This window comes from Leptosomus discolor, chromosome 6 (assembly GCF_034619465.1).
Source record: "Leptosomus discolor isolate bLepDis1 chromosome 6, bLepDis1.hap2, whole genome shotgun sequence".
In the NCBI taxonomy this organism is placed as follows: domain Eukaryota; kingdom Metazoa; phylum Chordata; class Aves; order Leptosomiformes; family Leptosomidae; genus Leptosomus; species Leptosomus discolor.
This window is the reverse complement of record NC_141396.1, coordinates 55,531,547-55,553,799: the sequence shown is the minus strand read 5'-3', so window position 1 is coordinate 55,553,799 and position 22,253 is coordinate 55,531,547. Positions and strand designations below refer to the sequence as shown.

The following is a 22,253-nucleotide window of genomic DNA, read 5'->3' as shown; positions in this document are numbered from 1 at the left end:
TAAACAAGAAAAAACAACAGATTCCAGCATGCCCTATTTTGACCAATTCTGCAGCATACAACAGGCTGGATTTAAAAGGTCAACTAGTTACCAATTGATGCTTGTAACAGGAAACTCATCGGGAGTCAACTTCTATAGTTACTTTACAGCTCTAGGAATCATATGCTAAGAAAAGCACTGATATTCTTGAAAGCAGACAAGTAAGCTTCAGTGTATATTTTTGTTGCAGTCTAAAGTTCTTCTCCAATTAAATCTGATTTTATTAATGACTTAAAATTACAGTTTGACTGCTGAAATTCACTATTTACATTGCAGAACACTCTTGAATTGGTTAAATCGCTTGTTTTTAGAGGGACTCAGGAAAACATTTGAGGGCTTTCAAATAAGACTTTCGTTCCATTTCCCTTTTGCAGTGAAGAGGCAGAGTCAGTTCAGCACACCAGAATAAAATAAGAAAAAGAAAAAACAACAAATTAAAGTAATATTCAAACCACAACATTTAGTTTATCTACATCCAGCTCAACAGCAACATTTATAATATCAATAATTTTTATCAGATTTTTTCTTTAGGGTACCTTTTTATATGTTCTGATTATTTACAACTGTACAAGCAAAGCACACACTTCCAAGTGCACATATTTAATACAGTATTGACTATTTGCATTTACAGGTTTTTCAACAATCTGAAAAAGATCAACTGTTTAAGATCTTTAAGGTATATTACAAAAACTGCTGCTAGTTCCTGTACTACAGTATGTTTACCCAGTAAGACCAGTGACAATAGATACATACTGTAACTGAGTAATTCTGTATTCCACTCACGCTAACCCTCCACGGGGTCAGACCTCATTAACTCTAAGCTGTCTTGTACAAAAGTTAAGGCAAAGTCATTTTCAAGTTTAAATAAAATTCAAGTCTTTAAATATTGGATGGAAATAATTCTTTAAAAAAATCAGCTGTTTAAATAAACATTTTTGTGGAATAAACTGTACTGTCATAGTCAGCAGGATGAGTTTTGTCTGAACTTCCTGCAGTTTAAACACTTAAAGAAAAACTTTAGGCATTTTAAAACAAAAATAATTTATATTCAACTTTATTAGAAACTTGCTAATTTAGTGCATCCTTGTCCTTCAGAAAGCGCATCACTTCTAAAGTAAATAAGTGTGAGAAACCTCATCCCAGAGGTAAATATCAGGGATCTCTTCCTTCACCACACAAAACAAACACCATTATCTCACGTCTTGAAAAAATTTAAATCCGTATGCCAATGCTTGTAGTTACAGGAAGATGTCAACACAAGGCTGACTAAGATATGAACTCTGTCAAAGAGCACTTGGGGCAGTTTAAAAAAAAGTCTACACAGAGCACAGGGGTAACCAGAACATACAGCGCTGACTCAGTTAACTCCCTTACAAGCACAGGGAAGCTAAGGTTATCACAAGAAGGCTACAGTGCTTTCTCCTGATAACACCCACTAACAGGCTTCACCACCATAGAAGCTCACAGACTTAATTCTTTCTATTCACAATGTGCTTTGTATTTGCAAATTATAACATCAGTTTTATTCTGGAGTGAGAAGATGGTTACTTGCTTGCAGTAAGTCAAAAAAGGAAGTATTTTTGAAAGACTGCTATGGTGCTCCATAGGATTCATACTGTGTGTGCAAAACACCAAAAAAAGATTAAGTTTTTAAAAACACTAGAAACAACTACTCGTTTAACCTAAAAGTGCAAGTTCATTTGCTGACACTTAGTACAGCAGCCCAATAAAAAAAAAAAAGTCTTCAAGGTCACATACTAATTCGTAAAATGTATCTGCTTCCTTGCACCCTGCACACTAGCTGCCGATATCAGTCTTTTGGACACTTCAGATATGTACTTGCAGACCAGTTTATTAAAAATATTGCAGCAGCACATTTCTGCTTAACAGTTTAGAAAAAACTCACTATACAGAGCTTGCACTCACACAGCCACGGAGCGGCTTAATAAAAAGTTGTTTTTTTTTAAAGACAAATATTTTACATCTTGAAAAAAATAATCACACTAAGCTTCACCTCCAATTAAGCACCAACCTAAATGTAAGGTTTAGAACAACTATCCAGAAATATCCAGAAAAAAATAGAATGTTTGTTCAAGAGGGGAAAGAGTATTTCACAGAAAAATAACTTGCAGGCATTGTTATATGCCTAGTATCACTGCAAGCTCCTAACCAGCAACTCATTCTCAGGTATCTTAGTGGGAACATGGGTTTAATTTGTGGGAAGCAGACCTCTTTTCAAATCCCTCCCAGGTGTTAGTTTCACTGAGGAGATTTTGGAGGGGTATTCTGTTCTTTATTTAAGCGTTTGCCAATGGCTGGAGGGGACGATCTGCGTCCTGACTGTCTCCTCTGGTCTTTGGGTTGTCCAGGATGTGACTTTGCAGGAGGAGGTTCTCTGTTTTTCTCTATTGTTTCTGTGGGCTTTCTTTCTTCTTTCCCACATGCTACAGTGTTTGGCTTCTGTTCTTTCTGGGGTTGCAACGCAGGAGGATCCTTAGTTGTTCTCTGGCAAATTTCTGCATAACTAGGTTTTCGCAGTTCCTGTGAAATCAAAAGCAAACAGGACAGCAGAGTTAAACAAAGCATTCTGGTGAAAAACCATTTACTTTTATGAACAAAAAAGGTAAAGTCTTTGTTCCCCAAGACTAAAATACGCCGATGAGGGGTTGAGCATGTAGTTCACAGAAGCTGCACAGACAATAAGGTTCAAGACAAGGTAAGAGGTAAAGCAGTATGCCAGAAAAATGGGATACTGTGATAGGGCAAAATATTTCCGATTCAAGCAAACTCTAAAGCAGGCGAAAGACAATGGTTTAAATATCAGCAAATATATTAATGCTTCTACCTCAAGGATGCTACCAAGAGAATTCAGATAAAGAGCCGTAATTCACCAAGTTATCTTGAATACTTTTACACTGTTAACTGCATAATTGTATCATGCAAGTAACCATGAGGCCACCAACACACAGATTTAGGGATGATGGGCTCACAGGATTAAGCAACACTGGGTAGCAACGCAAGCAATAATCTGTTAAATGCATCAAACTGGATCGTTAAGAGAAAGTGAAGTAATAAGGTCACTTACTATGGCAGCCCCATTGACTTGTACCGATTTACATGCAGTACTGAGTGTGGAAGAAGAAAGCCTTTCTGTACTCTGTGTCTCTCTCTGCTGTTTATCCACAACCTTGGAGTCCCTGTAAGCATCCAGCAGGAAGCAAGGCTCATGAAAAGTGAAACTTCAGGACAGATGAACGATCTGCTAATGGGTCTATTTGCCTAACACACTATGACTAGCCTTGCATTTAAAAATGCTATCAAATATTTTACAAAGTTATTCCTGTGGAATTCAACACTACCTGTAATTTGTGACATTCTAATGGCATTTGGTTATTCAGTTATCTTACTCCAGTTAGGCAAACACCTCAATTTGATTTGCAGGTTCCAAATAAAGTCTTACTGAAAACTTTATTTGTTGTATGGACAACAGTACTGCCCACAAGATGATGGGTTTACTCTCTCTGCTTCAAAGCTATCAAAATACAAGACATTAATGTATTCAGTAAACTTTTAAATACTCACAGAAACTAACACACAACACTAAATTTGGCTGCTGAATGACTATTATGACTGGATCACTATTGCGATATTGTTCAGAAATTAAGCTTTATTGCTTTTACCACAAAATATTATTTCTTTCATTGCTTAAAATTTTAATAGCTATTTACAGCATTCCACCTAGCTTTCTGATGACAGAAAACGCAAATGTGATTCAGAGCGGAATAATTAGAGACACGTAATTAAGTACTTACTCAGAAGACTGGGATGGCGAAGGAGACCTTTCAAACGTCCTGGGCAATGTAGAAGAAACTGGCAACAATGGCTCTCGAGGAATTCCTGATGGAATAGTGTTTGTACTTGCATCCACATTAATGTTCTGAAAGATGAAAAAAGGCACAGAAGGGCAATCATAATATCCAATTAATATGGTTTGCCTGAAAATTAACACCATCAGGAAACAGTTTACAAGTTGATTCATAAGGGTAAATTAACTACGGGAAGATACAGAAGGATCCGATGTACGTATTGTAACAAGTAAGGTTTTTTTTCTCCTTTACAATTATTTAGAAACACCGAAAAATAAATCACACACTGTGGCTCTTCTCCAAAAATCTGGAGGCTTAGTTCCCTTTGGGACATCTCTGGGTGACAAATCACTTCTTTCAACCTGGGAATTTTGCACCTGCTGGTGACAAAGTAGGCTTTGTGCTTGTTCACATAACCATAGTTAGCCTATTAAGGCAGAAGTCTCCTAGAGTTATGCACTAAGAACTGTCCTCTTCAAAGCTCTAACTCTGCATCATCCCAATAGCTGGTGTTACAAAACCCCTAACCTTAAAAAAAACAACCCAAACCAAACCAAACACCTGAAGTTTTTGCAAACTAGGCCATGACCATCATTTAAAAGTCCCTTTCTTTTGCTGTAGTGTGATCTGCTACCAAGTGAAAGAGGTTTTTATAGCCCTCAAAAGATTCTGCTAGTGTCAAGTGATACTGTGCTTCCAGATAATGGCCAAATAGGGCGAGATGCATGCATGAATTTAAAATTGCCACAAAATAAGAAAAGAGAAAGACAACTTTGTGTCTTGAAAAACGTATTTCTGACATTTATAACCATTCTATGTTTTCTGTATTCTAGCCCAAGTTCATCAAAACTTGTAGGTACCTGGTTACGCGTGAATAGCTTCAGGTCAAGCAGAGATGCAAGTGCTGTTCCTAGGCCTAAACACTCAGCCCCTGATCTGACAGCACTGCAGTTTCCTAGTTTGAAAATATGGGATGATTAACACCTGCCATTCCCCAGAGCTACATCTAGAAGAGCACTGCAAAGCAAAGAGTGTAAAGATACGATGCTTGGATAACAACTGTTTGAAATTATACAACCTAAGTTCACTCAGCTTCTGTACACCAGACTGGCCCACCTATAAAACAAGAGTAGCACTGTGTAACTATTTCAGCACTTTGTAACTCTACATCAGGTGACATGAAAAAAATGTTGAGATCAAGTTGAAAAGCAGCCTGTATACATTGGCAAGATTCTAATGCTAACTCAAACACCTTTGTAGCAGAACACAATCACTCTTCGGAGCCAGTTGCTGTTATCTTACTCCTTATTAATGCCAACGAGGAAAGGCAGCGTCATCCCTTTCTTCCACATACAAGGTACAAACTCATGCAAGCCAGAAAAAGAAATTGGGAAATCAAAGGAAGCTTTTTAAGACGACAATGCATCGCACTATCATAAAACCTCAGCGCCTGACTAATATTAAGACTGCTTCTACAGGGGAGAAGTAGAAGTTCTTTACAGTAAGTACAGTGCAAAGCAAGTATAGATTTATAATGGGAGGAGTGATGGGTTTTCAGCTGCAGTATCATTAGCAAGTGCTGGAATTATATTCAAAACCTGAAATACAAAAGTTAGAAATAACAGAGGTAAAATACTTTAAAAATAGATCGATCTTGGCCAAGAACAGACTACAATCTCGAGTACTGGCTGACAGCAAGTTAAACACTGCTCTTACATGGCACCGTCCTGCACAATCCCCCTAAATGCAACCCAGGAATGTAGCTGTCCCTATCACCGCTTGCAGGAGACAGAATCGACAGCTCATCTGCGCGATCACTGCCTCAAGCGCAGGCTGCCCTGCCGCTTCCTCTTTCCTTTACCAACAGAAACCCTCCCCACCCACCCCTGATACACGTGCACCAAAGAAAATGCTTCTGCAGTAGACTGGTTTTAGAGATTAAACACAAAAGACAGATTTTGGCATATCCAGGGGTTAACTTCCTCAGTTGTGGTGCAGCTGGAACAACACAAGTTAAATTAAAGCCAGCAAAAAAAAGCTAATAGAGGCTTCCACAGCCTAGACTGTCCCATAGTGCACAGGGTTATATGAGTCTTGATGGAGAAGAACATACTGTCACTCATGGCAGAGGCAGTTTTAAGAATGAAATCTACGAACAGCTACTGAATGTTAGTTTTCAACTGCACCTCTACTACATCTAGAAGGCAGTGGTTGCCACGTCATTCTGGTGTATTTTTGTCTTTTGAAGCAGTATGACAAGACAATGCTGGAATTCAGCTGGTTTTGGTAACAGTTCTTGTTCCAGCTATGATGCCTAGTGTACTGAGATTATGTGGGCAGCTTCTTTACGTTTCAGTGCTCAAAAGTTTGTCTCTGCAACTTGAAAGCTTTTTTTTTTTTTTATACAACCCAGCAGGAGGAAAGTTTACCACGTTTTTCACCTGAGGCTATCAAACAGCCTGAGGCAATTATGAACAGCAAAGAGCATATTTTCTAATCTCTGCTATTAACATCTACTTACACCGGTGCTCATATTTCACACCATTTCAAAGAGAACACCCAATAGATTCTAAGATATAAGTAAAGAAGGTAGGGGCACATCATTTGACAGCTGTTTTTTAAAAAGCATTTTCTTATGACCCATGTAAAATCACAAGGTTTTCGTATGCATAAGCCGCCAAACCTGAAAACAAGAGGTATGCAGTTCTTTGTTTTCCCCACAAAAAGGAACACTGACTACTCACTCTTTCTTTTGATGTTCCTATTACCACACTGGACAGTCTGTTTTCAAAAAGGTCTTCGGTCTTTAAATTGCCAGCAGCCCCAGGTAACGGAGGAAAGCTAGATAAACCCAATTCGAAGCTAGGAGACGGAGGTTTTGGGGGTGGTGGAGACTGTGTTTGGCCTCTCTGGAATAGAAATAACATGTTGAGGTTACCACACTGCATGACAGAAGAGACAGACAGAGAACTCTAAACTGTGTTTTGCATCTGATTTATATCTGCGAAGCCCTAGAGAGGCCTCCCCCATCTTGGCTCCCAAGAAAACCACACAGTACTGAGGAATAGATGTTTTCATTTTCCGTTGTTGCCCTTAAATTATTTATTATTATTAAAATGGGATGGCATAAGCATCCTCAAAAATTTCATATGCATAAGCTTTAGTGATACTGCTGTACTAAGAAAAGTCTGCTCGCTGACACTTCCTTCAGGATGGACACTTACACTGACAAAGGAAAACAGACTGGTTTAGGTATCATGATACAGTGAAAATAAAAAGCCCATTTATATGAGTTGGTAACATTCTAAAAGACTGACAGGAGTCAACACGAATCTTATATCATGTTCAGATATATCAACAAATGGCAAGACAGCACGCCTTGCATGTAGGTGTAGACAACGGCAACTTTCATCTAATTAATATGAATTTATATGGTCACTTCATAAAAATGCAAAGATGAATGTCAAAACTATTTCTGAAACAGGGAGAATTTTTCTAACTAAATCTAAGATGAAAAACAACATCTCGGAAAAAAACCCCACATTAATGGGCTAAATGAAACTATTTTGCACTACAGACAGCAGTGCAGGAGTTAAGAGTAGCACAGTTAAGATCACTTGTGAGCACCACTTGTAAGGATTTGTAAAGCTAAATTCTATTTACACTGAAAAAATAGAATTTCTTTTGTAATATGCTGAAGTTACCAATTAACTTCCTCTACATCATGTAAACAAAGAAGTAACTGTTTCATGACTGTGCTCAGGCCTGTGCTAAGATGATCTCCGATGCAGAGTATCAAATGCAAAGCAGTCTTTAAGATGACTCCTATTTTGAAAAGGAAAGTATCTATGGGTACACAGCCAAGATGGCCTGAATGTGAGAACAATGCTTCTGGACAGAAAGGTGTGGCATTACTTGCCGGTTTTTCCCCTTCCTTCTCACAAAGGCCAACAGATACAAAACTACCCTCGAGGTCTTTTCACAAACTACAGTTTATGTCAAAAGCGTGTGTTGAGAGGCAAGTAGGGAAAGAATAAATACAGAGGCAAGAACAATGGCAACTCCTAGGACTGCTACTGACCCAGCATTACCCCCCAGAACACAGTTTAAGAGTGCCACAGCAATGGAGCCTGTAAACCTCCAGAAACAGAAGTCAGGTGACCCGTCAAAGGGTCATGGAGAGTCAATACACTTATCCAGCTCAAACTGCAGGAGGAACAACCATTATTTATTTATTTTTAGAACAGTTCATCAAATCACAGCACTTAGTTTTCTTAAAGAGGACTGAAGTCCCGCAACAGATAATGCTTTTGTATTTGTTACAAACATTTTAAGTTATAGAGATAAATCTTAAAAAACCCAACATATGAAGAGACAAGTAGCATTAACACCTTAAATTAGTGAGACCATGGAGGACTTAAATGAATTTTAAGCTGCCAACTGCATTAAATTTCTCAAGTCAACTTGTTATGACAAGTTGAGTAATTGGCTTCTGTCTATAGCCTCAGATACAACCTATCAAAAAGGTTCAGGCTCTCTCTCATGCAAGCATGCATATCCTCTATAGTTTTTCCTTTTAAAAAAAAGAAAAAATTGAAAAGTCATCACTCCATTCAAAAACAACCGGCTGTAGTGATGTCCTACGTCCACTACAGCATCAACAAGAAACAGGATCCTGGATTCAATTACTTCCACAGTCTAAAGGGGTCAAATTTTAATCTTTCACTTCAGAGCACACTCCTTCGCAGTGTCCACAGTTGTGAGTGTGCAGCAGCTCCCACCTCCGTTCAAGCTGCATCACTGGACAGTACAGACTAAAAAGTCATGGGCCAGAAAAGACTAGAAGAAACATGGCTGCACAGGCTGCAATTAAAGACTGGTGTGGAGAGAAGGGAACCGTGGGTCTCCAAAGAAGTCACATCTACCAGTTTTACATTCAAATTTAAAATAACCTTTAAAGTCAGGTGAGTCAGAAAAGCCTCTCTGCTCAGTAAGAGCATCCAAGGTAATCCTTTTACTCCAGCCACTCGCTTGTATGCCTAACCTGTAACACTTCCTTGTTCTTTCAAAGACAGAAAAAAAATGTGATAGGAAAACATCAACTTAAAAATTCAAGCAGCTTTGAAAGGGAAAAGGAATGAAGTATTGAGAATCCTACACATAATCTGATCTCACTGAGCTTTGAGAAGTCTGACAAGAATTAAAAGCAACCAAAGGGAAAGAATCACTTGTTTTATGCTTTCCAAATCTTGATGCTCTTTTATTCACGTCCACCTAAGGCTACTCAACAGCGGGTGCCACAAATACACAAAAGCAACGATTCCAGACATTTAAGAAAGTGTTATTGCTCATGCAGCGGTGTTACTTTGCACTTGTAACATGAATAAGGAAATAATCCAGTTCAACTTCATGAACATGTCGCATAGCAAAAATGAGTTGCAGAAAAGTGTCTGGTTTTATCAAATCAAACTAAGTCCTATAAAAAAAAAACCATCTTTTTTCTTCTACACAATGTGTAGTCCAGCCTTTTCAAGTATCAAGGCTATTTAGGTATCACCAAAACTGTAATATTTCAGTAGTGTTAGTATACTCTTACTAAGTGATAGTTGGAGAGGCATTTTAGAAACAGAACTGACCACTTCATAGCTAATGTTCTACCTATACATTATGACACATGGACCTATAAAATGTTCTTCAACATCTACATGAATGATAATCTAAGCATCAAGTGTTTTGAACTTCAGCTTGACTATTTAGTTCTTCCTGAATGTGATCACTGGCATGCTGGCAAAGTAATACTAAGATGGAAAATTTTGCTACTATAAAAGAGTAATTTTAACTTTTTCCTGACTTCTACATTAATGGACAATCCTCTCTGATACACAAATGCAGTAAACTCATGTGCCTAATGAGCTGTTGCCTTCAGTCAACTGTGACATACAATTGCTTGTGCAATAACTTATCACACCTGCTACTCCACATACTATCCATTCTATTGCCTTGTTACCCTACTTTTATTATAGATATATACACAATCATGAACACTCACTGTAAACTTGTCCTCCCTTTTCTTTCGGTAGCCGTATGAGTTTTTCCTAAGGGAAAGAAAGCAGTTATCAGAACCTCGCCTATAAATGAATGGAGGGCAGTTGGTGAAAACAAGAGAAATTAATTCGAACTGTTATTTCATCTATCTTCACTCTAGACAGGTTACTAAACATTTTTTTAGGAAAAAATTTCTAGCAAGCTCTCATTAAAATAAAGGCACCGATCTTATACAAATCAGCATAAGAATACACTGGTTATAAATAATTCCTGTGTTAAAGGCATCTCAGTGCCAATTACACATAAGACAAAATGTGTTAGATAAAACCTTTCAATATCCAAAGTAAAGGTTTTAGTCTTTTTTTTTTTTTTTTTTTAATACCTATGTAACTTTTGAAATATGACTAACTGTTTTCAATTCAGGTAAAGCCCCTCCAAAACATTTTCAGTACTTCTCCCCCAGTCCTGCTTCAGGTAAAGCCCCTCGAAGCGGCAGTTTAAAATTTGCAATGCATTCTAACTCGGTTTCAATATATTTTGTAAGTTTTCTGTTTGACTTTTAATAGTCTAAATGTATTCAATACCAAAACATCAGAATATAAATTTAAGTACTGACTATTCCTGTACATTTTTGTAGTCCATAGTTTGAGCAGTCTTGTTTCCTATGTCCTTAATCATACTTTCGTCCACTAGTTATTACAATTCGGCAAACTAGATTTAGGAAAGTATTACAATCCTTGCACAAAATCCCCACTTAATTTTGCAATAATACAATATAAGTCTAATATAGGATCACCGGCAAAAGACTTGAATTACCTTCCAATTCAGTAAGTCACTCAAAATGCGATTTAATTGGGAGAGACAAACACAGCCATCATTGAACAAAGCTGCACAGTACTTTCATTAGAACTGTACTGTACGTAAAAATTTCCAAGATAAGCCTGCTAAATTCTCACATTAATATTGGTACCACCAATTTTCAGCTCCCCAGGTGGCAGTGGGTTTTTGTTTGTTTTTAAACTGCATAACGAGTTTTCTCAGTTGCATGTAATCCTTTTTCCTCCATCCATACCAATCCATCATCTTTGTTGTTGTAAATATCTAATTTGGGCAAAATTCTGATCTTTCAACTGAAAAAATTAACAATGAGCACCGCTAGTACAGGTTCAGGTGCACAGTCTACACTGCTGAACAACAGAATGCGCACAACTGCTTCAGTAAAGTCTAATAAATAATGTGCAAAACTTTCTTACAACAGATGAAGAAAATATAGAGGATTAGATCTTACGGCTGTAAATTGTTCATCAGTTGCCATTAATGATTTTCATTTGTTAGGAATGTGTACAAGTCCACTTTGCCTTTGTTCTATACTTAGCACTTTCTCTGAAGCACTTTCCAAGATTTTAGCTTTGAGGAGAGACAGTCTCCTTTAAAACACTACTGAGAACAGTACTAGTATCACACCTCTTTACTAGAAATAGTTTAGAAGCAGCAATACCGGGTTGTTCAGAGGACAACTACAGAGTAGACTCACCTTCCTCTTCCTAGTCCGGGAGATGAGTCAACGCTGCTCTGTTCCACCCGTCCAGTTCCTACTTCCCTCTTGGTATAACTCGTAGTAGCATTCTGCATCCGTGTCCTGTTTTGTCCCGGCTGCCGCGTCTGTGGACTCCTGACGCCATTGATTAAACGATCAGCAGAAAAGTTGAATATTGTAGGACTGTCTAGAAGCCCAGGTCCCCTTTCTGCACTGGGTATTGTATGACGTATATGAGACTTGCTAGGATTCCTACAAATTCAAAAGTCATTTCAACATACGTGCTATGAGAGATCTTCTGAGGCCTAAGGCTATACACAGAATTCAGAAGAAGCAGTATCTTTAGTCCTTTATTGCATATTTAGTTTGTAAGAATAATAAATATTCATTTTAACAGGTCATGTGAATTATCAAAATTAATCTTTTCACTGTCTATTTTCAACTATGGCTTTACTAAAAGCTATTGGAAACTGAAAATACTATAGGAATAATCCTGCTGATCACATGCCATCATTCAGAATATTTAATCTGAATGCCCTAAATCATGGAACAGACGTGTTCTCAGCTTTCAGACAGTCCGCTAACAACAGCGGCACCATCTGCCCTTTGGCCTCACTTAACCTTGCACCAGGTTCAATTTCACAAGTATTTTCAAGTTAGCTGGTGTTACTAAAATAAGCAGATTAAAACCCCATATGGCAGATAATAAAACAGCATGCATATTGTTTAAAGATGGCTGAACTTGCCTGTTCCTGGGAGGATATTGTCTGAGTGTAGTCAATGGAGAAGCAGCAGGCTTGAAGGTTGGAGATGTGAACCCATTGATAAATCCAGTATTCGGAAATGGTGTTACCTAAAGAATATATTGCGTGCTCATACACAAACTAAATGCTATTTTTTCTTAAACCTGTATTTTCTGTCATTCTATGCGGGGCAGTACTTAAAAGATTGGCTCAAACAGCAACAGAGCATTTGTCCACTGCATTGTAACCAACTTTAAAAAAACGCTGTTTTTTTTGAGAAGAAAGCCACCACACATATTCAAGGTCTAGTAATTTGTTAAAAGGACTGAAAAACATCGAACCAAAATTCTTGGCTGTAAGTTAAGTAACACTCCTATGTCACACCATACTACACATGACTACAGAGTACAGAGGGATACTTCTTCAGGAAAAAGTCTAACCTACACAGCCTGCAGGTTATTTTTCTTATAATATATATATGAATCCCTCCCTGAAAAGAAAAAAATTCTTTTTAGTTCCTCATTCTACATATCTTCCACGGTACACCTAAATAAAGCCTAGAGAATAAGTGGATGTTAAGTGGACCTCTGATTCTTCCCACACCTTACCACCTTACTCTACATGTTTATTACTGCCTTGTTGCCCAAACAAGCAACATTAGCAGAAAATTTTTTGGGGTGGATGCATATCAGTGTCTTGTATTAACAAGGTATCTCAAAATTTGAAGCATGTTCACAGTAATTTCTCCAACTTCACTAGCACACTTTTTACCTTTTTTTTTTTTTTTAATGTATGAATGAGTTTCATTTAGGAAATGTTATTATTTGGAACAGCAAATGCTTGCTTGTCTTCCCCTGAAAATAACTACAATGCAGGACAGTAAGACTTCTATGTAGCACTCTGTACACTTAATTAAATGATAAGAAACAGCTGGGATTAGGACTGTTTCCTATAAAGGTATCTTTAAGCTTGCCTAACCTTTCTTGCGAAAGCTAAAGCAAATCAGTAATCAATGAAAAATAAAATTTAACAGCAAAGCTGTCATGTCAAAATACTGTTAGCCTAACCTAGCACACGTGACAGAAAATGCTACCTCAGACTCCAAAAATAGGCCATTAGGAGCTATTTTAGGAAGAAAGTTTCATCAAAATACTGCTTTGAAGTGCTTTCTGCTTTAATAGTTACAACTTGAACACTGTAAAATTCAGTAGTAAGCAACTACTGAACCTGAATAATAATTAGATATTGAACACACTAAAGGAAAACAAGCTTAACTCATTGCTTAAAGGAACAGTAGCAACATTCACCCCTTCTTTCTTTACAAGGATGGGCAATCTTTTTGGAGGAAAAAAAAGTCTTTTCATTTTCCAATAATACCAAAAGCATCTATTTGCTTTCTTCACAGAAATCATCTGGCTCATCAAAAACACTTTTTTTTTTTTTTTTTTTTTTTTCTGTTACCAGCAGGACAAGCTAGATCTTTCCCCAAAAACTATTAAGGACTTGACGAAGAAGTAGGTAATTTTAAAATTTTGAGGACATGTGTTGCCATACTCTAGTTTCACAACTAAAACCGTTTGCCCGTGCGACTAGGTGTATTTAATGTCAAATCAGAGATGAGACAGCCCTGTTAGCGTTCATGCTGAAGCAGAAGGAAACTTCTGCTATATTTGCACACAAGTCTCTACATGCAAACTGCAATCCTGTCTCATGAAAATTATTTCTGTGTTATTGTACCTCATGGTCCCTGTTCTCCTCAAGTAATTTGTATCCAAATATAGCTCTTCCTATAAAAGGCTCAAGAAACATGGTATAACATTAATGTACACCAAATGCGGCTAATCAATGACAAAATGCTGCAAACCAGTGGGAGGCAAAGTTCTGCCAGTTAATTTTCTGTTTTTACTAAGAAAGGTATGAGATCTTTAATGTTGGCAAACTTGTGTCTTCCCCCAAAGGCCAGGACTAGTAAGCTTTCTGGAATACAGGATGACATAAGGCAGATACACACTATGCTCTGCTTGAATCTGTGGCCAATAATCTACATCATCTACACCAGTGCCACACAACTACTTCACTATCCCACAGCAAGACTGTGCAATAGTCAGTCTTAGTTTATCTAGAGGAAGAAAAGAAGAATCACAGTCATTGCTACTTAATAAGGTGGCTTTCTCCTGGAATAACATCATCTTGTCTCCTCTGCATTCTTCATGCCCTTTAAAAAGCCTTCCCCTGCAAGGGCTCTGGCTACCTTCCCTGTGTGTGTTCAGCACACCAACTTTTTAATTAGCTTGCTGTTTGGTACACAGGAAGTTTGCTCAAGTTTGTTCAAGGACACTTTAATCCTCTGCCAAAAAAACTCTAAAAGCTTCTAATTTTGAGCATTGCTACTCTGGTTTCTTTTAGCTGCAAGTAGAGAGGCATTTAGAGGGGAGAAAGAGGATCCATGTAGGACAACCGTAGTCTCCCAGTCATTACAGAAAACTATATTCATATTAGCTTTTGTGGGATAACAAAGGCAGACTAAAAGGGGCCCAATTCTGATGAGACTGTCACAATGGAGAAGATGATGGAAGCGGCACTGCAGGATGAGGCACATGTCCCATTACAATATAGAAGGACTTACTGCTACCACCCTAGCTCTGAGGCCTACCAATAGCCCCTTTAAGAAAATTTTTTAAAATTAAGCAATTTGAAAGTTAATTACTTTTTCATTAGCAAAAGAAATTTTATTTTCTATTGCCAAAAAGAGATGTTACTTTTGCACAGAAAATATTTTGCTTTAAGAACAAGCTGGATAGGGTAATTCAGTGTGTTAACCTAGAACTTACTTTCCTGCTGGAAGATCAAGATATTAAGTTATTCTTATTTATCTGATTCCATTAAGTTTATTCAGTACGTACCAGAATTGCTTTTTCTTCTATTCAAATACATATTCTGGAGATCTAATTTCTAAAGAGGCTTTTAACTATCACTAGAAGAAGTCTTCAGTAAAGATTTCTTTTGGTAATGGTTAACAACCTTTAGTAAAGAACTGCCTCAAAAACTGAAAGGTTAAGAGAAGAACCACACTGCAGTCTGAGACCAGATGCAATTTTCAAATAATTAATCATGTACACCAGGGGAAGAATTCTGAGGAACTGTTGTTCAAGAAGAATCAGTATCTTAAACTCCCCTCTTCAGGATACATATGCTTCCTACACCTCAAGACTTCATAAGAAAAATAATACCAACTTTGAAAAGAATGCAACTGTTTCATAACCAAGAGACTTACCAATGAAGGGTCAAGGTAGCTGTGCGTGGCTGACCAGGTCTGTGGGCCAATTAAGCTGTACAATGGAAACTGCTGATGGGGACTGTATACTGGAGGTAAGTAAAAGGATGTTGTGTAACGCTGCTGCGTGTAGAGGTTCATATCCAGAGGTCTATATCCATTCTTTGGCAAAAATGTGTTTATAGCTATTGCCTTTGCTTTTATCCTTGCCTGCAAAGGAGATTAGATTATTTATGACAGCAGCCTTCCAAATTAAATCAGAATGGTTCAAACTAGCAGCTCTCAAACTTTTACTGGACACTTGTCTGTCACCGCTTTCTCCTTCAAGGAAGGTGGGAACAGCTGAATGCTTCCCTGCTGGCCTGATGCTGGGAAGGATCTACTGCTGCCACAAAGGAGGAAAAGAAGTAAAATGGCATGTGATATATTTCAAAACCCGTCTCCAGGACAAATGGCTGCTGAGACTGGACCACTAACATTTGTATTAGAAGACATACTGAGCCCCACAAACCTAGAACATAAACACACATGCCCCAAAATCATTCAGTTCTATTTACCTTAATTGGTTTTCCTTGGAAAGTTTTCACTTCTTCTCTAAGGTATCTGTAAGCCTTTAAAAAAAGTAATTATAAAATTTGTCAAATATAATTTAAACAAAGGAAACAAACTTTGAAAGGCTAAGCCTAACAATAACTCTTGAAGCGTCTGCTAACGTTAGACTATAGAAAACTCTCATATGTAATCTGCGTTCAGCAAGATTTAAGTTATCATTGCAGAAGTGCTTCTGCAGCATTGAAACGAGACTTTAATTCTTATGATTGAAGCATTTCAATGTATCATCCAAAATATCAATGCTCTGAATACAAAAAAAAACAAACAAACAAAAACCAAACAAAAAAAACCTTTGACCAGGAAGCCAGGATATGCGAACAAGATAAAACTCTTACAGGGCTATGTTCAATAGCACTGATAACTGGATATTAGCTAAGGGAAGCGTTACTAGTTTTAGAGGTTTGGGTACTTTTCTTTTTAAATTGTTACACATTTATAATACAGTTTATGACTAGTCAATCCACCCATATCCTACCTTTGTTTACTGTTATATTCAATGCTTGAAAAAACCCAGTGTTACCTGCTGTGCATCAGCTTCAGATTCAAACGTGATGAACCAATTGTCATTATAGGCAAACTCACAGTTGATAAACCTCGGCAAATTATCTCCTTTGAAAAGTGCTTCAACCTCCTAAGGAAAGTAGTTTTGATAAGAAGGGAGGGAAAAGGGTGGGAGAAAAAAAAAAAGAGAAGGGACAGAAGAAAACATCAATTTAAAGTGCAGACCTCAAACTCCAGGTAAGAAAGATAAAAAGCACTTTCAGGCCTACAAAACAGAACTGAGAACTTCAGAACACCCGCAACAGTGCTAGCTCTCTCCAATCTCCCCGCTAGCTAGAAGGAATTCAAACAAGCGTCGTCTAAGGCCATACTACAAGCAGAAGTTGCCTGCTCCCTTTAAATCAGGGGAGATAAGCTACTTAGGGCATAGAGACACACTTAAACTCAGCATCAAGTGCAGAAAAACATCTATTTCTCCCCTGTCCCCAAAACCAGAGCCACAGAAAACCTGTGCATACTGCATGGGATAGGAGAACCCTGCCCTTTCAGCAGAAAACTGGAGATACACTTTAACTCAAATGTCTAAAGATTAATATATTTGAAACAGGGTTTCTGTTACCTCAGAAACAATCAGCTAGTTTCTACAGAAAACACATACCTTGGACTTTATCTTTGTTTTAATCTATTTGCATATTATTTATTTTTATCACAGAGTTGACGCAAGCAAAATAGAAAAGCAATGCAACTTGGAAGGCCTTACAGTATTCTGGAACTTTGCCGCTTAAATAAAGCCTGACCGTGCTACGTCAGAAAACATAGCCTATTAAATCTGGCTGGTTAAGTCTAGATTTTCCAGTCTGGGAAATTTAAACACATAATGTATAAAACTCTTCACTTCAGATCACCTCTTAAAAATAAAGACTCCTCAGAACTTTTTTGTGTGTTTTTAAGCATTTAAGAGCAACCACCTAGTGCTAATATAGCGGACCTGACAAACTTCCAACAGCAAAAAAAAAAATTCTACAATATTAAAAGCTAGGCAGTCTGAAAGTTTACATTTCATTTAGAAAGCTAAAAGCAGCTGATATTTTTAATATTCAATTCCTTTTAGCATTTTGTTTCATGCTCCTGTTTATTAAGGCCACTTACTTCTTTGTAAGTTTTTAAACTGCAGTACTTTTAATTTTTGTATGAAGACTACCAAGGAGATCAACTCTTTCAGAATCTTTATTCTTCCTTGTAAAATTAAATAGAGGGGAAATTAAAATATCTACTCATCATCAAGAATCTGTGCCTTCTCATCCCTTTTGAAAATTCAAGATGGTTTAACCTATGGCCCAATCATTTTTTTCTAGTCTTTCCATTAATCATAGTCGTAGATACATCAGAGTTGCAATGAATAGCTTTCAAAGAATCAAGTTCTCCACACTCTCACTCATTTAACAAGCCAGTGGAGATTCTTAGCAATTTGACACCTCTACCCCCAGCAGCCTGCAAAGCTTTAAGTACTTTACCCTAACAAGCTTCAAGGTGCAGCAGTGGTGTTTTCCGTTGTAAGACTTATCTTCCCTCATCTTTGTTTGCTATTTATCCAAGGAGATGAGTGCTAAGTACATACGGATAAGCCAGAGTTCAAGAAAGTGATGGTATCTCTGCCAAACACAGCATTGTCAGTTTTTCAGCCCTCTGCAGTTTTACCACAGTCTTCCTATGAGCAACAAGCTTCTATCAAATATATTTATAATCGAAACATACACAAATAACTCAGGCTTAGAAACATTGTTAGAAACTAACTAACAATATAGCAAGAAATGTGATATGCTTATTGATATCTGCAAGAAATCTAACACTATTTACTGAACAATTAAACACTTACTTCAATGGGGGTAGATTCAGGTACTTCACGTAAAATCACAATACAGCGATTCTGATTTGGCCTAACTTTTTCTCCCTTCTCATCCACTTGGACTAAAGGCAATGCTACAAGAGAAAAGAAAAAAAAAATATTTTAGCTGTTGGCAATCATAATAGCTTTGGACAGTTTTACAATGCAAGGCTTTTTGTGCTAAACTTCATATATTTTTGAACATTAAGAAACAGGCAGAAGATTACTGAGGATACTTTCAGACATATGAAACTGAGTAGACATGTTCCTTAAAATCTCCACACTCTTCCTACTCTTCCAGCCTAGAAAATCCCAATTCATCAGCTTTTTCCTCTCAGGCACACATTGAGTCACATTCTTTTCTGATTCTTACCTTAGTGGCAACATCCAGTATCCTTTTCTGAGAATTTAATCACAGAACCATAGAATACCAGGTTGGAAGTGACCTCAAGGGTCATCTGGTCCTCCTCCTTGGCAAAAGCACAGTTGAGACAAGATGGCTCAGCATCCTGTTCAGCTGAATCTTAAAAGTGTCCAGTGTTGGAAGATTATTCCAATGGTTGATTTTTCTTATTGTGAAACATTTTCCTCTTGTGTCCAATCAGAATCTCCTCATTTTTTCCATGTGACCCCTTGTAAAAAGGGAGTCTTCATCTTCTTTGTAGTCACCCTTTAAATACTTGGGACATGGTGATAAGGTCTCCCCTAAGCTTTCTTTTCTCAAGGCTGAACAAACCCAGTGCTCTCAGCCTTTCCCCATACAGCAGGCTTCCCAGGCCCTTCTCAGCACCTTCTCCAGCCTGTCCACATCCTTTTTGTACAGCGGGGACCAAAGCTCATCACAGGATTGCAGGTGTGGTCTGATAAGCACTGAGTAGAGTGCGATAATGACTTCTTTATCTCTGCTGGTGATGTCCTTGTTAACGCAACCCAACATCATTTTGCCTTTCTTTGCCACTGCAACACACTGTTCATTCATGTTAAGCTTGTTGTCCACCAGGACCCCCAGGTCTCTTTCCACAGAGCTGCTCTCCAGCCAGGTAGATCCCAGCCTGTGCTGCACTCCTGGATTATGTTTTCCCAGGTACAAGACCTTACACTTGTCCTTGTTGAACTTCATAAAGGTTCTTATTAGCCCACTCTTCCAGCCTACCCAGGTCTTCCTGCAAGTTGACTCTCCCTTCCAAAGCATCCAGTTCCCCACTCAGTTTGGTATCATCAGCGACCTTCATCAGGGTACACCTGATCCCATCATCCAGATCACTTATGAAAAGAGTAAACAGCGTTGGGCCCAATATCTATCCCTGGAGGACCCCACTTGTGACACATTGTCAGTTTGAAAAGGTGCTATGTACCACCACCCTCTGGGTGCAGCCTGTCACACGGTTCCCCACCCACCACACAGACCACTTGCCTAGACAGTAACACATCAGTTTCTCTAAAAGGAGGCTGTGGGGAACAGTATCAAAAACCTTGAAGAAATCCAGGTAGACTACATCCACTGCTCACCACACATCAGCTAAGTAGGTTCCTTTGTCGTAGAAGGCGATCAGGTTTGTCAAGCACAATTTGCCCTTGGTGAATCCATGCTGGCTTTTCCCAATCACATGCTTCACTTGTCTTGTGATAGCCCCCAGCACGATTAGGTCCATAACTTTCCCAGGGACAGAAGTAAGCATGATGGGCCTATAATTTCCTGGATCCTCTTTCAAGCCCTTTTCATAGATGGGTATGACATTAGCTTTCTTCCAGTCTTCTGGGACATCCCTCACACTCCACAGTGTCTCAAAGATTATGGAGAGCAGCCTCATGACATCAGTCAGCTCTCGTAATGCCCTTGAGTGGGTAATGTCTGGGCCCATCGATTTGTAGAGGTCAAACTCCTATAATAGTTCACACACACCAACTCTTCGTTCCCTGACAGTGGGTCTGTGTTTGCATCGACCTGGAGTTTTGTTCCCAAGACCAGGGCCCAACAGTGTTGGTAAAGACAGAGGTGAAGAAAGTGCTGAGAACCTCTGCCTTTTCAATGTTGTTGGTGACTAATTCACCTCTCCTGTTTAACAGGGGGCCAATATTTTCTTTCGGTTTCTGCTTGTTGTTTACATACCTGAAGAACCCTTTCTTCTGTTTTTTAACATCTCTGGCCAATTCCAATTAAAGCTGAGCTTCTGCTTTCTAACTGCATCTCTGCACACCCTGGAAATGCCCTTGTAGTTCTCAATGGGTATTCATCTGCTTTTCCATCTCTAGTATGCTCCTCTTTTGGGTTTGAGCAGACACACAAGCTCACAGTTAAGCCAAGGAGGGATCTCACTCTGCCTACCTCCCTTACCTTTAAAGGGGATGAACTGCTTTTGTGCTTCCAGGAGAGCCTTCTTTAAAAACTCCCGGCACTTGCTAGCTCCTTTATCCTTCATGGAAGCTTCCCACAGAAACCCTCCCAACTTAGCTCTGAGCAACCTGAAGTGTGCTCTTCTGAAATCTAGAACCTTTGTCTTGGTACTAACCTTCAGCGTGCTCAGCAGGATCCCACACTCCACAATACTGTGATCACTGCAGTCAAGACTGTCACTAACAGAGATATTACAAAGCAGGTTTTCTTGGTTTGTGAGTAGCAAGTCCAGCAGTGCCTCACTCCTGGTTGGTACCTCTAACACGTGAATGAGGAAGCAGTCCTCTATGCACTCCAGGAGCTTGATGGATGACATGTGAGCTGCTGTACTGTTCTTCCAACAAGTGTCTGGGCAGTTGAAGTCACCCATAAGAACCATGGTCTGTTGACCCAAAGCTTGCTTAAGTGACCCAAATATTGCTTTCATTGGCCTTATCATCTTGGTTGGCCTATCACTGGTAGAAGATGCCTACTGTAAGATCCTCCTTGGAGACAACCCCTCTGATCTTGACCCAGAGGCATTCAATAGGGGGTTCCACAATTGCTGTAATTGACTTTTATATATTCGAGGCTCTCCTTAACATGGAGCGCAACTCCTCCTCCTCCTCTTCCCTGTCTATGAAACAGCCTATAGCCATCCATCGTGATCCTCCAACCACATGAGTTGTCCCACCACAACCCACAATTTAAACTCACGTTATTCTCATTTACACAGACCATTACTCAATACCTCAAACGTGATGTGGCTTTGATAAAACCGCAGTCCTATAACTGTGATAGTCTAAACTGGAAGCTGCTTGCTCTAGTTAATGCTTTACAGAAAAAGGATGGCATTTTATTGCAATACGTAACAACAAAAGGAAGAGAGATCGAAAATCCAGATTAATAGTCCTATGGCAATAACCAAAATGCTTTCTAGCATTGAGGGATTTTTACTTACATCTCAGCACTTCAACAATCAAATCCATATCAGTACTGAGTTTCTTGACATGATCAAGGTTTGCTACTGTCATTATTGGCACATACTGATCACTGTCCATCTGTGATATAAGGTACATGTCACTGGCAAGGTTTTCTCTGTTGGGAGAGAAAAAAAACAGGGAAATGTCACAGATGTAATTTTTGCCAATAAACTTGAGACAAAAAAAACCCATCGCATATTAGAAGGCAGATTTCCACACCAAATTTTGTTCTCAGCATTTTCACCAAGTCCCCAGTCCATTCACCTACTGCATTTCACTTTCTAGAAAACATTAAAATGTTTTTTTCTTCCTTCATGCAACAGTACCGGCACCTTCCTATTCAGGCATCACATTACCCCCATAAACATGTAATATTGTTAGGAGTTTATTACTT

The 22,253-nt window shown here is 38.6% G+C and overlaps 1 protein-coding gene across 4 annotated transcripts in view; it reads right to left on the bottom strand.

Annotated features, from left to right (window-relative positions):
* Positions 1 to 230: 230 nt before the first annotated feature.
* The window catches only part of LARP4B (La ribonucleoprotein 4B), a 38,980-nt gene continuing 16,957 nt past the window's right edge, over positions 231 to 22,253 (bottom strand). For 3 of the 4 annotated variants that reach the window (XM_086466432.1, XM_086466434.1, XM_086466431.1), the window contains exons 5-16: positions 21,838 to 21,974; positions 18,494 to 18,597; positions 16,637 to 16,747; positions 16,062 to 16,115; positions 15,505 to 15,714; positions 12,234 to 12,340; positions 11,485 to 11,739; positions 9,955 to 10,000; positions 6,650 to 6,814; positions 3,852 to 3,976; positions 3,125 to 3,236; positions 231 to 2,580 (exon numbers count right to left, since the gene is read on the bottom strand). In XM_086466432.1, coding sequence (XP_086322558.1) covers positions 2,299 to 2,580; positions 3,125 to 3,236; positions 3,852 to 3,976; positions 6,650 to 6,814; positions 9,955 to 10,000; positions 11,485 to 11,739; positions 12,234 to 12,340; positions 15,505 to 15,714; positions 16,062 to 16,115; positions 16,637 to 16,747; positions 18,494 to 18,597; positions 21,838 to 21,974 — 1,708 coding nt within the window. In that variant the 3' untranslated portion in view covers positions 231 to 2,298. Of the gene's footprint in view, positions 2,581 to 3,124; positions 3,237 to 3,851; positions 3,977 to 6,649; positions 6,815 to 9,950; positions 10,001 to 11,484; positions 11,740 to 12,233; positions 12,341 to 15,504; positions 15,715 to 16,061; positions 16,116 to 16,636; positions 16,748 to 18,493; positions 18,598 to 21,837; positions 21,975 to 22,253 lie in introns of all 4 variants that reach the window. The other variant, XM_086466433.1, reaches the window with a different exon arrangement.